This window comes from Acomys minous, assembly GCF_964271855.1.
Source record: "Acomys minous genome assembly, chromosome: 12".
NCBI classification, from domain to species: domain Eukaryota; kingdom Metazoa; phylum Chordata; class Mammalia; order Rodentia; family Muridae; genus Acomys; species Acomys minous.
The window spans coordinates 102205532-102219793 of record NC_140493.1 but is presented as its reverse complement, the minus strand read 5'-3'; the positions used below and the strand labels follow the sequence as shown (position 1 = coordinate 102219793).

The window sequence follows — 14262 nt, the reverse complement described above, 5'->3', positions numbered from 1 at the left end:
AACACATGCCCATAGTCCAGCACTCAAGATGCTGAGTCAGGAAGATCATGAGTTCTTTGTTGTGTGTTTCAATAAAAAGTGCCCCTCCCCCCAAGAATGCTTCCTGTGTAATGATATAGAACATCCTTATCTAAAAGTAAGTTGCTCTATGTGCATATTGAATTATATATAGCAATATACATAATATTTTGCCATTTTGTTTATCTGGTTGTCATACCAGTGGCTTATATATAAGTACCCAAGGAAAAGATTCATTCACAATTTTAAACATTTATACAAATTTTAAATAAGATTGAAAACCAGGTTTTTAGGTGAATATACTAACTTGAAGTAGATTTTCCAGTGTCCACATAAATTTAACTTTTTTTTTTTTTTTTCTTTTTTTCTACCCCTTGTTCATGCAGATACTACTGCTAGATGAACCAACAGCAGGAATGGATCCGTGCTCTCGTCACATTGTTTGGAATCTTTTAAAATACAGGAAAGCTAACAGAGTGACAGTATTCAGTACTCATTTCATGGATGAAGCTGATATTCTTGCTGGTGAGATTTTTGCTCTACTTTTAAAAGATAAGGTTGCCAGTCTGGAGGGAGATAAACTTGGAAATGATGAATCCTGAGGAACAAATGAATTATTTAATTGTTGTGGTTATTTTATCAGTATGGCCTAATAATGTTTATATCAGGCCTATAATTATTATTACAGCGGTATTCTCTAACCCACTAGCAATCAGTCAAGACACAGACACCTGTTATATTTTAAAATAGCCTTAGTTAACCTGGGGGAGGGGCAGATATTAATCCCCTAAACTACTTCCCATATTAGGGCAGGTGTCCCATACCATCTGTTTCTAATAATTTCTATCCAGCTACCACATATTTATAATCCCAAATACTTGTTAATTATCATCATCTGGGCCAAATCGCCATCCGTGCTGGTCATGTGTTTCTTCATTTAACCCATGGATTGGCCGCTTTCTTCCTGCTTTTCTCTTCTGGTCTCTCCTCCTTCCAAGATTCTCTCTGTCTCCCAAAGCCTGGGAACCTTAGCCACGCCTATCCCATTTGCCCTGCCCAGGTGGGATGGACTTTAATTGGTCAAATAGGTTAGACCCTTAGGCAAGGTACAACATGCAGCACAGAGACAGCAAGTAGTAATTAGCATCAAAACACATCAGACCAAACTCCAACATTTAGTGGTGTACATTTTAAACAAAAAGCTTTATTTTAATTTATTTGGATTGCATCCCGATTGTTATCCCCTTAAACAAAAAGCTTTTAAAAAATTCTATCTTTCTGTGTTCAGTGTTTCCCAGAGCATCCTGTTTCAGTGATTTCTCAAAAGAATTCATATAAGATGTTTCATGTTATCTAATTTATTATAGCAATTATATCTATGAGGCAAAATTAGCAGCAGGCTAAATTACACGAGGCAAAGTCTGGAGGAAGCCAGGCACTAGCTTCCCAAAGGTCCTTAATTTCCCCATGATTTACTTGTAACCATATGTGTGGAATATTGTCTTCTAGTTATTAGTGTCCATGATCCCTGTGGGCGCTGGTCACAGCACTACTCTTCCTGACACAGCGCAGCTCCAGGCTCCCCACAGGAAAGCAAGTACTCAGCATTCACTCTGTGTTTTTGTGCGCAGAGTGTGGACAGTGAGTTTGCCTTGTCTGTTTTGACACTAACAGAGCCTTCCCACATCCAGATTCTCAGATGCTAGTCAAGGGCCAGCTTTGTAAGCAAGTCATTCTAACATAGCTTTTACTGGCCTGCTAGCCACTTTCTGTGCAGGTTTGTGTATGTGCATGCATATGTCACTATATATAACACGTATTATATATAATATATATGTTAGAATTGGCTTTTAGCACGTAGGACAAAAGTCTGAGTGTTTGAAATAGTATAGCTTCTTCTTCTAGCTGATTGTCAAGTATGATAAATGGAAAGCCACTTACCTCCTCAACAGTATCTATATCAAAAAGAATTCAATGTACCAACATTTTTATTTTTGTAATTATGTTTTCTTTTTGTACATTGTTTATAAAGGAATCATAAACAATATCAGTTCCTTTAGGAAGCACTGTATGTACTCTGGAGCCAGGCTGCCTGAGTAGAGTTCCTGCCTTTGTCATGTTAGTAGATGTATGAAACATGTCTAAATGAGGTGTATTTGCCTTCCCTCAAAATTATCACCTGAAAAAATGGGTGATGGTACTCTAGTGTCCTCCTCATAAAGTACTGTGATGATTACTGATATAATACTTGGATGTATGCTATTATAGACTTAGAATTTAAAATGTGAATTCTACTTTGTAGATAGGAAAGCTGTCATATCACAAGGAATGCTGAAATGTGTTGGTTCTTCAATTTTCCTAAAGAGTAAATGGGGAATAGGCTACCGCCTGAGGTAACACTGTTCTTCCGTGACTTTATTCTGTTTGTGTGTGTGCTTGGTGTACTGTTACCTTCCTTGTGAATTTCAAATCATGCTCATCCCCTTCACTCTCCCCTCGTACCTCCCTCCACCCTTGCATCTGCCCTGCGCCCCATATACAGGGGGAAAAAATCTCATTGTGGAAGCTATAGTGTGTCACAGTGTGTTCTACAGTATTCCTGTTTGTCCACATTTCTTTGCTTGCAAATGTACGTTGCAGTGACTTGTTGGTCTGGTAGGAGGCCTCTGGCTTCTGCTACTCATATGAATACAGGACTCCTCTCAGATATCCTGCTGTTGCCCTGTTACATGGAGATCCTATAATTTTGGATCTGGAGGACCAGCCCTGTCATGTACTTCAACAGTTCATCAGTATTGGGGTGGGACAACTCAAAGCCCTGGATCTAGGCCTGAGAGGTATCTGAGCTGGTCAGTTCATTGGCTTTCCTACTTTTACTACTTTGGGGCTAGCTCACCAGCGATCCCTCAAACCAGGGCTATCTTTACCCTGCTGCCTAGGTAACGTGCAGGGCACATTCTCCCAAGTGTTGCCGCCAGTGAGGGATATGGCCAGTTTTCCAACTCTCATGATCCTGGTGCTAGCTCTCCTGCCTAGCATAGATGCGTAAGGATGAGGTGTAGCGGAGGAGGGTGTCTCTTCCTCACCTGCTCCATGGCCAAGCAGACAAGAGGCAGGGCTGACTCTCCTTTGTTTACTCCCTTGGGCCCAATTTACCTGTAACCCTAATGTTCAAGAACAGTTCTATTGTGCTGCCTTAGCAAGGTGCAGGGCCCCGCTCTCCTGAGTGCTGCAGCAGGCTAGGGACAGGACCCGCTCTCCTGAGTGCTGCAGCAGGCTAGGGGCAGGGCCTGCTCTCCTGCTCTCATGATCCCATAGGGGCCAGCTCTCTCCCCAGCTGCCTATGGCAAGGGCAAAACGGAGGAGAGGGGATTTCTCCTTTATCTATTCTTCCTCACAGCAGACAAGAGGCAGGGCTGGCTCTCCCACACTCCCTTGGTGGCCCGCTCACCCACAACCCCCACATCCAGGGCCAGCTACTGTGCTGCCCAAGTGAGGTGCAGGGCCTGCCGTCCCAAGTGCTGAAGCAGGTGAGGGGCAGGACCAGCTTTCTCGCTCTGATGACTTCAGGGCCAGCTCTCCTGCCTGCCATAGGTGGCAAGGGCCGAGGGAGGAGCAATCTCTCCCTCATCAAGTCACTGTGTAACAGACAGATGGTGAGGCCAACTCTCCCACATTAAAGCCCTCGAGCTGGCTTGCCTGGACCCCCACCGCCAGGTCAGCTCTACTGTGCTGCCCAGGCAGGGTACAGGACATGCTCTCCTGAGTGCGGCAACCAGTGAGGGGCAGGGACAGCTGTTACTAGTCTTAAGGCTTGCTATATTGTGTCTTAACCATGTTTAGTGATGTAATTTTAAAAATTCAGAATTTGCTTTCGGCTATTTATTGAATAATCATAAAATTATGATTTTTGCCTTTCCCTAGCATGTACATAGACAGATACTGTGCCACGGAGTCGCTTTCCTCACTGGTTAGGCAGCACATACCTGCAGCTGCCTTGCTGCAGCAGAACGACCAACAGCTTGTGTATAGCTTGCCTTTCAAGGACATGGACAAGTTCTCAGGTATTTTCTTTTTTCCAGTTTCTTGGTTGAATAGGGCTTTTGTTTTGGGAATAAGTTTTTCTCTGATTGCCTGTTTTGATTATTTCTTCATGTAATAGTCTTAGCTGGCCAGAGCTTGTAGTTTTTCTGCTTCAGTTTATCTTTTAACCTGAAATACTGCATACTAATGGGTACGATTTTTGTTCTTGTCTTTTTACAAATAATATGTAACTATACTTTGTTAATTTAAATGCCTAATGCAAATAAAGAGAATTAGGGTGGGCCTGGTGGTGCCTGTCTGTGATCATAGCAGTTGAGAGGCAGAGGCAGCGGCAGCCAGAGGATGGCCGTAGGTAAGTGGTTAGTTTAGTCTCTATAGCAAGTTCCAGGCCAGCCCAGCCAGTTCCACAGTGGGAGCCCTGCTACAAAAAGGCAGAATTGTTGGTAGGTGTCATGAGGACAAGGTGTGTGCATATGCGATTTTTTTTTTGGTTGTTGTTTGTTTTAGTGTATATGTATACAGGGAGGCTTTGTGTGTGTTTCCAAATAATTCCTAATTTCAGAATACATTACAAAGTACTTATTTTAATTTAGAACTAACTTTATTTAAGTGCTATAAAATATTTATTAATTTTAATTTTTTTCTATCTTTTTTCTTTTTCTTTTACTCTTTCTTTTTCTCTCTTCCTTTTTTTTTTTTTTTTTTTTTTTTTTTTTTTTTTTTGAGATAGACTCTTACAGTATAGCGCAGGCTGGCTTGGAATTCACCATGTAATGTTGGCTAGCCTTAATTTTATGGCAGTTCTGCCTCTGCCTGTAGAGTGCTGAGATCACACACATGAACAACTATGCCTGGCTCATACCCATTTTTGAATGGTATTTTAGGCTAATTTATATTATTTTTGAATTGTATTGTAGGTCAGTTTATATTGATTTTATTTTAGATTGTGTGTGTGTGTTTTTGTGTGTGTGTGTGTGTGTGTGTGTGTGTGTGTGCGTGCGTGTGTGTGTTGGGGGGTATTTGCATGTGAATACAGGTACCTGTGGAGGCTTCTTAGCACAGATTCCTAGGAGCTGGAATTAGAGGCAATAGTGAGCCACCTCAACATGGGTGCAGGGAACTGAACTTGGGGTCCTCTGCAAGAGCCTACGTGATTTTAATTGCTAAATCATCTCTCCATCACTCTTTACTATTTTATGTGAGCACCATGCTATTTAACCTCCCCCACTTCTTTTTCTTTAGGCTTGTTTTCTGCTCTAGACATTCATTCAAATCTGGGTGTTATTTCTTACGGTGTTTCCATGACAACATTGGAAGATGTATTCTTAAAGCTAGAAGTTGAAGCAGAAATTGACCAAGCAGGTAAAAATAGAACCAAAAACATCAGCCAATGAACTAGCACTGCAAATAATTACATAAGCGTGTGAATTGTGCAAGCATACGGAGTTTGGGTTGTTTTGTGGATCCAAGGGCAGAAGTAAATAAGTAGCTGAAGCATTTGTTAATACTGATAGGACTGATGAAGGAAATGAAAGGATATTCTTGGAAGGTTCTGTCGTCAGGGAGGACTTCATTGAGACGATGTTTGAACTGAGATTTGAATTACTGAAAAAATCCAGGCATGCAAACAATCTTAAAACAAAATATGTCAGATAAAGAAAATTTCTACTTCTCAGGTATTGAGATATTAGATGTCTTTGAAGGACCAAAAAGGCAGGTCACCATGGCAGGAGCCATGGAGAAAGTAACATACAGTGGTGTCAGAGAGCAGCCTAAAGGCCGAATCAAGGTTTTCTTTTGAACATCTGGGAAGAGCTTCGTTTAGTTTTTGAGTGCCTTGTCAAAGGGTTTAAAGCAAAGGAATAACTTGTTAAGTCCTGATTTGTGTTTTTAGTGAACACATCTTTGATTGGGGAGGTAGCTCTATGACAGAGCACTTGTCTGCCATCTGCAAGATTCTGGGTTTCATGTCCAGCCCTGAAAAAATGTTTCTAATTAGTGAATGATAACTCTAGTTTAAAAGAAGAGCAGAAGATCCGTCAGGAAACTTGCATGTAAATTTGAGCTTGAATTAGGGTGGCAGTAAAATCTGGAAAAATGGATTTGCATTGTGTTGTTCTCAGCAATAATGATTTGCTGAGGACTGTGATGATGGGTCAAGAGACATTCTAGGCTTTTTGCTTTGAGAGCTACGTGTAGGATTGCTGTTTCCTCAGAGTGGAGGGCTAGGGTTATAGGAAGACAATGTAGTTTTGCCTTCACCGTTTGGGCTGTGTCTGAAGCTAAGTGAAGTTGCGCGGCCTACAGATAGGAGTTGGAAGTCACAAAGGTGCTGCTGTATGGAAATAGAACAGGATGGGGGACAGCTACATGTAAAGGGAACACCCTGACGGGGGCAGCTACATGTAGAGGGAACACCCTGACGGGGGGCAGCTACATGTAGAGGGAACACCCTGACGGGGGACAGCTACATGTAGAGGGAACACCCTGACGGGGGACAGCTACATGTAGAGGGAACACCCTGACGGGGGGCAGCTACATGTAGAGGGAACACCCTGACGGGGGACAGCTACATGTAGAGGGAACACCCTGACGGGGGACAGCTACATGTAGAGGGAACACCCTGACGGGGGACAGCTACATGTAGAGGGAACACCCTGACGGGGGACAGCTACATGTAGAGGGAACACCCTGACGGGGGGCAGCTACATGTAGAGGGAACACCCTGACGGGGGACAGCTACATGTAGAGGGAACACCCTGACGGGGGGCAGCTACATGTAGAGGGAACACCCTGACGGGGGACAGCTACATGTAGAGGGAACACCCTGACGGGGGGCAGCTACATGTAGAGGGAACACCCTGACGGGGGACAGCTACATGTAGAGGGAACACCCTGACGGGGGGCAGCTACATGTAGAGGGAACACCCTGACGGGGGACAGCTACATGTAGAGGGAACACCCTGACGGGGGACAGCTACATGTAGAGGGAACACCCTGACGGGGGGCAGCTACATGTAGAGGGAACACCCTGACGGGGGACAGCTACATGTAGAGGGAACACCCTGACGGGGGACAGCTACATGTAGAGGGAACACCCTGACGGGGGGCAGCTACATGTAGAGGGAACACCCTGACGGGGGACAGCTACATGTAGAGGGAACACCCTGACGGGGGACAGCTACATGTAAAGGGAACACCGTGACGGGGGGCAGCTACATGTAGAGGGAACACCCTGACGGGGGGCAGCTACATGTAGAGGGAACACCCTGACGGGGGACAGCTACATGTAGAGGGAACACCCTGACGGGGGACAGCTACATGTAGAGGGAACACCCTGACGGGGGACAGCTACATGTAGAGGGAACACCCTGACGGGGGACAGCTACATGTAGAGGGAACACCCTGACGGGGGACAGCTACATGTAGAGGGAACACCGTGACGGGGGGCAGCTACATGTAGAGGGAACACCGTGATGGGGGGCAGCTACATGTAGAGGGAACACCGTGATGGGGGACAGCTACATGTAGAGGGAACACCCTGACGGGGGACAGCTACATGTAAAGGGAACACCCTGACGGGAGCAGCTACATGTAAAGGGAACACCCTGACGGGGGACAGCTACATGTAAAGGGAACACCCTGACGGGAGCAGCTACATGTAGAGGGAACACCCTGACGGGGGGCAGCTACATGTAAAGGGTACACCCTGACGGGGGACAGCTACATGTAAAGGGAACACCCTGACGGGGGACAGCTACATGTAGAGGGAACACCCTGACAGGGAACAGCTACATGTAGAGGGAACACCCTGACAGGGAACAGATACATGTAAAGGGAACACCCTGACAGGGAACAGCTACATGTAGAGGGAACACCCTGACGGGGGGCAGCTACATGTAAAGGGAACACCCTGACGGGGGACAGCTACATGTAAAGGGAACATCCTGACGGGGGACAGCTACATGTAAAGGGAACACCCTGACGGGGGACAGCTACATGTAAAGGGAACACCCTGACGGGGGACAGCTACATGTAGAGGGAACACCCTGACGGGGGACAGCTACATGTAGAGGGAACACCCTCATGGGGGACAGCTACATGTAAAGGGAACACCCTGATGGTGAACAGCTGAGAAGAGAAAGAAGGTGGCCTGACAAAAGAACAAAGAGGCAAAATTTAGAAAAAGCTGTCTTTGTGCAAGTGAAAGTGGACACTTTATCTAATGTTAGGCAGAGTAAAATGAGGAAAGAGAACAGTTTGGAAACAATATGGTGAGGGGCTTGGGAGTGAAGAAGACTGTAGTGGCCTTGCCAAAAGCATCTTGGGGATATGGCAAAGCGCGAAGCTGGAGCTACGTAGTGTAAGGTGGAAATATGAGCTGAGATCTTAGGACATGGGCTTAGCACATGCTCAACTTTAGTTGGTGATGCCAAGGTGTGTAAGAATTCCATTTTTGTTCTGAATCACTTCCAGACATGCTCTGTAAGGGTGTCATGTCTTCATTTTTAATCTTTCTATTCCAAACATATTCCAAAATGGGTTTATTGTTTACTTTTATTGGTAAATAGATTATAGTGTATTTACACAGCAGCCACTGGAAGAAGAAATGGATTCAAAATCTTTTGATGAAATGGAGCAGAGTTTACTTATTCTTTCTGAAACCAAAGCGTCTCTAGTGAGCACCATGAGCCTTTGGAAACAGCAAGTGTCTACAATAGCAAAGTTTCATCTCCTCACACTGAAACGGGAAAGCAAATCGGTGCGCTCAGTGTAAGTGTAATTACCAGTCTTCTCCTGAGAACTTGTCTTTCGAGGTTGCAAATTGGCTTTGCCATTGAACTTTTAAGTAATGGCATATACATATCTTTGTAGTTCTGAAAGATTAAAATGACAATTTCATGGCTACAGTAATTTTATCACATATTCATGGTGCTTTTTCTTTTTTATTATTAATATTATTCATTTATTTATGTATTTATTTCTTTGTTTAAGACAGAGCCTCATTGCATAGCACTGATCGGTATGGAATTCACTCTGTGGACTAGACTGGCCTCCACCTCACAGAAATCTATCTGCCTCTGCCTCCTACATGCTGGCATTAAAAATGTGCACAACCATGTCCACGCTTTTTTCTAAACTGGCATATATTGTCTCATCTTTAAAATGATGAAGTTACAAGTAGTACTATCTAATATCTAATTTTTGAGCTATTGTCATTATATTAAAATTTTTATTTTGTATTTATATCTTTTCATAATTTTCCATTTATTCTTAATAATTGTTTTTAGTAAATAGCAAGAAACTTAAATTTTATCCCTATTTAATTAGATAAAAAAAGCTGAAAGAAACATAAAGAATGTCTATACTATATAGTTAGAAGGCCTACAGTTTAAAAAATTCTCTATATAATTTTATTCTTTCTCAGTTAATACATTTTTCCCCCAGTCTAAGAATGACTTATGGAAAATAACATTTCCTGATTTTATGTACCATCTGTCCATCTTGTTAGAGTTAAAGTGATTGTAGAAATATAATTTAATAATAAGAACATTCATACATGTCTGAAATATTCTGGAGTTATTTGAGGTTTTGATCCAGTTTATTTAGAATCAAACACATGCTAATGAAGTATCTGATTTGTTTTTATATCAGTTCTGAAAGAATATTTATTTAAGTCATCATGTTTTAATTTATTTAGTTGAAGATCATTTAGATAAAAACATTCTCTGGAAAACAATGGTGACTTATTTCAGATTGCTGTAATAAAATATTATGAACTGGGTATCTCTGGAGCTTGGGAGTTGGCCACCCAGGTATTGGCATGGTAAAGACTCTCTTCTTTCCGTGAAGGAAGCTGCCATCTCGTTGCATTTGGTATTGGCTTCCTTTTGTCTTTGGAAAGAGCACGTATGTAGAGCAGCACACTAGGGTGCACTTGCTGGTGCCGCTTTTATAAGGGTGCTCACCGGTCATAAAGCCGTGTCTGCTTTGGATTGCTTTCTGGGATGCCTGTCTTCAGATATCGTCAGAGTAAGGATTAGGGCTTCAATATGTAACTTTGTGGGGGCACCTCACAAATTTGTTTAAAATTTGTATTCAGTTTAAAACAACAAATATATGGTCAAATATACTAGGAACTATTGCTTCTGATATTCTCTCAAATAGTAACATGTAAGAACAGCATGGAAACATTTTTTTCCTGGTTTTGTAGTGTAAAACTTTATCATTAACCTGATATTTCCATATACTCTTCAGTCATGATTTTTTCCTTTCTTAAAGCATCTTCTGATTTTGATTTAAATGCACATTTATTTATTTATTTATTTATTTATTTATTTAGATAGGGTTTCTAACACAAGCTGCTTTCAAGGTCTTAATCCTCCTGCTTCACCTCTCCCCCCACCGAAGGATTTGGATTATTTGAATGCATTACCGTGCCCGGCAAGAATGGCCTTTAAAAATACACATGGTCTAACTGAAAATTATAAATTATTAAATTGTGGTGTTTGAAGTTCTCTAGGCACTGAGCCATATTATGTGTCATGTAGATACTTCATAGGACAAGCAGCTCTCTCCCTGATAGCACAGTGTCCTTTTGTAGTACTAGACACTCATGATACTGTAATATGGTGATGTCTGTATGTAGCTATGTGGAGAATACACATTTTATATCATATAAATTGTCAATATCTCAGTAGAGCAGTAGCAGTTAAGGTAATTAAACTGTGATAAGGATGCAAACTGTAAAGTATAGACTTTTTACTTCCTTCCCTGTACTTCAGTATTTTTGTCAATGTATGAAAAGTAAATGTCTAGACTAGACTTTGAGCAAGGAACAGTCCCTTCAGGAATATAGAGACAAGCACTTATGACAATGCCTAATTCTTTAACAGATGTGTTTATATGTCCTATGATTTAAGATCACACCTAGTCTGAATATACTTTTATAACCCTTTCTTCTCATTACCTCCAATTTATTAATCTTTAAAATTGATATTCCATTTAGCTTTCTCTTCAATATAATTATCAAGTCATTTATGGTAATAGATTTTTAGCAAGATTTTCTTTTTCTTTTTTTAAAACTATTTATTTTATTATGTGTACAGTGAATTGCCTGCATTACGCCCGCCTGCCAGAAGAGTGTACCAGATCTTATTATAGATGGTTGTGAGCCACCATGTGGATGCTGGGAATTGAACTTGGGACCTTTGGGAGAACATCCAATGCTCTTAACCTCTGAGCCATCTCTCCAGCCCCTTTTCTTTGCTTTTTTCTTCTCCTTTTTTTTTTTGTTTTTGTTTTGAAATTGAGTATTGAATCTATACAAATATAGGAAGACATTTAATAGATTTGTATGTTAATGTATATAAGCGATATTATTTTTTTTCTTTCAGGTTGCTTCTGCTTTTAATTTTTTTTGCAGTTCAGATTTTTATGTTTTTGGTGCATCATTCTTTTAAAAATGCTGTGGTTCCCATCAAACTTGTTCCAGACTTGTATTTCCTTAGACCTGGAGATACGCCTCATAAATACAAGACAAGCCTGCTGCTTCAAAATTCTACTGGTGAGAGTGTGTGAAGGTCTGTGACTGTGTGTCGGTTGGGGCTAGGGGCTAGGGGTAGATAAAGTTCAGAGACTGGGCTTTTAGACTTATTTGTAAAGATAAAGCAAGCAGGATCCAGCTTTGTAAAAATCTAAATTAAATACTTACCTTATTGATCCTGAATGATATTAGAAGTAACATTTTGGCTTAAAGGTAATTGATAGTTTTTAAGGTTTTCTAATTTATAATGTTTATAGTTTTAAGTTCTTGAATTTTTAGCATTTCAATGAGCATGTGTAAGTACTAGGGTGACTGTTCAGGCAGCAAACTGTATCTGTCATTTTTTTCAATTTGGAAACTGTTAACCTATACTTCCTGTTTACTCAGGTAGCTAATTTTATTCCTTCTCAAGACTCTGATAAGTGTGAAGACCAAATAGTTTAGTTTAACAATTAAGCTTAGTTGTTTAGGGGCTAGGAGGTTTTTAGATCTAGATAGATGTTTTAAGTTGATAGATATGAGATATGATAGATATTGATTTACATTCAGAATTTTAAACTCACCAAGATAGGAAAATATTTTCTTCAAGGTTGCTAAATACAAATAGCCAAAACACTATGATTGTAACATTAATCTAATTCCTGGTTGTTTCGTGGTTCTTCTTGCTGTATGTTGTTTATTTTATATATGTGTAATAATATAAATGTATATGTAAAAAATAAAAAAACATAAAAAGCAAAAACCAAAAAAATCTACACCTGAATATTAAGTTTGCAATGATACACTTTTATTTACTACTTTTATTCTTACTATATGATTGACAAAGTTTTTCTTTATTTTATGGACTTGAGCTAATTTTAAATTATGATTCTAAGTTCTTAAAATATTAAAACAGTAAAGAATTTTATTTATTCATGATCAGCTTTCCTATAGCATCTGTTTACATAAATAGTGTGGGGTCTGAAAGCTTACAGAAACTATATTCCTTTTAGAGTTATTAGTATTAAAATATGGTGCTAAGTATAACATATAACCTTAATCTTTTCTGGGAAAAGATTAGCATTTAGCATGGAAAACTTCTCTAATTAGAAAATATTTTACAGTTTATTTTTCATTTAGAAATCTTGTCTTCATTTTCAATATGTAATTTATGTAACTAAAATACAATACTTTTGTGAACTCTCATACTTTTGAGCTTTTATATGTATCTAAAATTATATTTGCATCTCAAATGTTTCTGTTCTGATTTAATTTTCACTGCTCTGTAGAAAGTCTAGTATTTTCAGTCTTTGTCTCTTTTATTTCTTTCCGTAGTATTGTTTCTTGCTTTTGGATCCATACTTCCCTTGCTGGTTCAAAATGAAGCCCATACGTGTGTGTCTGCGTGTGTGTGTGTGTGTGTGTGTGTGTGTGTGTAATGTTTAACATAAATAAAAATGTATATTTATGTTATATAACAAATACGTACATATACCTCACACACATATTATATTTTCTTACTCTTTTCTGAGTGTGTAAGTCACATGGTCACTGCACTTGTAGTGTAGCTGTTTTCTGGAGTATATGCTATTTTCCTGCGTGCATAGCTACTATGTAAAGTTAAGAGATCAGTTAAGGTCCTTGGCTAGAAGAACATTTTCTGTTACTAAGTTGTACAGGATGGATACTCAGTCTACCCTGACATTGTGTGCAGTGTTTGGTCTTGTGAGGTTTGATATTCTCTGTGAAACACATTTGTTCTGCTTTGATTCTGGGCTTTTGTGATGGTGGAACAGGGCTGCTCTGCTCATCAGACATGATGTGTTTTAGCCTTTAAACATTATGTGGAGTTAGGTTTCTGGTTCTGGGCCATTTAAAGGATGTAGGTAGCAAACTGATTTTTTGTGTTTGATACTTTGCCACAATTAAATTACCAGAGGCTGGAGTGATGGCTCAGCAGTTAAGACCACTGGTTGTTCTTCCAGAGGTCTTGAATTCAATTCCCAGCAACCACATGGTGCCTCACAACCATTTATATTGTGATCTGGCATGCAGGTGTATTTTCTGGTAACTTTTGACTGTTAATATATCTGTAGACAACAGGTAAAATGTACACAATTACTGTGTGCCACGTTCTGTTCAAAGCCTTACATGTGTATTCAGTTATTTAATTATCATGACCACTGTACTTACAAAGTAGTTATACTTACTCCTCCTAGACAGAGAAAGAAACTAAGATCTGGAATGTCATTGTTACTTGCTTAAAGGACAGTCAGTGTAAGTGGTACAACTTGAATTTGACTCGTGGCCAACTGGCTACAGAGCCAATGCTCTTAATGATGGCTAGGCTGAAGAAAAAACATCTAATGTTATTACAAGTCTCTGACTGTTTCTTACTTATACTGATTTTTATTGTTTTTATTTTCTAATACCAGACTCAGATATCAATGATCTTATTAACTTTTTCACACACCAGAACATAATGGTGACGATGTTTAATGACAGTGACTATGTATCTGCTGCTCCCCATAGTGCAGCCTTAAATGTGGGGCGATCAGAAAAGGTAAGAGCACTGTATGTGAGTACTCATTTCAAGTGATAAAGTACTAAGACAGTTGCTCTAAAATCAATTTAGTTATGAACTAGAGCTTATTTTTAGAAATAATTATGTTGGT

General features: G+C 40.2%; 1 protein-coding gene across 2 annotated transcripts in view; it reads left to right on the top strand.

The window, feature by feature from the left end:
- ABCA5 (ATP binding cassette subfamily A member 5) overlaps window positions 1-14262 on the top strand; it is a 70807-nt gene that overhangs the window by 30693 nt on the left and 25852 nt on the right. For both annotated transcript variants that reach the window (XM_084751151.1, XM_084751152.1), the window contains exons 15-21: window positions 405-543; window positions 2321-2411; window positions 3943-4082; window positions 5305-5424; window positions 8634-8835; window positions 11460-11629; window positions 14023-14150. In XM_084751151.1, coding sequence (XP_084607277.1) covers window positions 405-543; window positions 2321-2411; window positions 3943-4082; window positions 5305-5424; window positions 8634-8835; window positions 11460-11629; window positions 14023-14150 — 990 coding nt within the window. The remainder of the gene's footprint in view (window positions 1-404; window positions 544-2320; window positions 2412-3942; window positions 4083-5304; window positions 5425-8633; window positions 8836-11459; window positions 11630-14022; window positions 14151-14262) is intronic.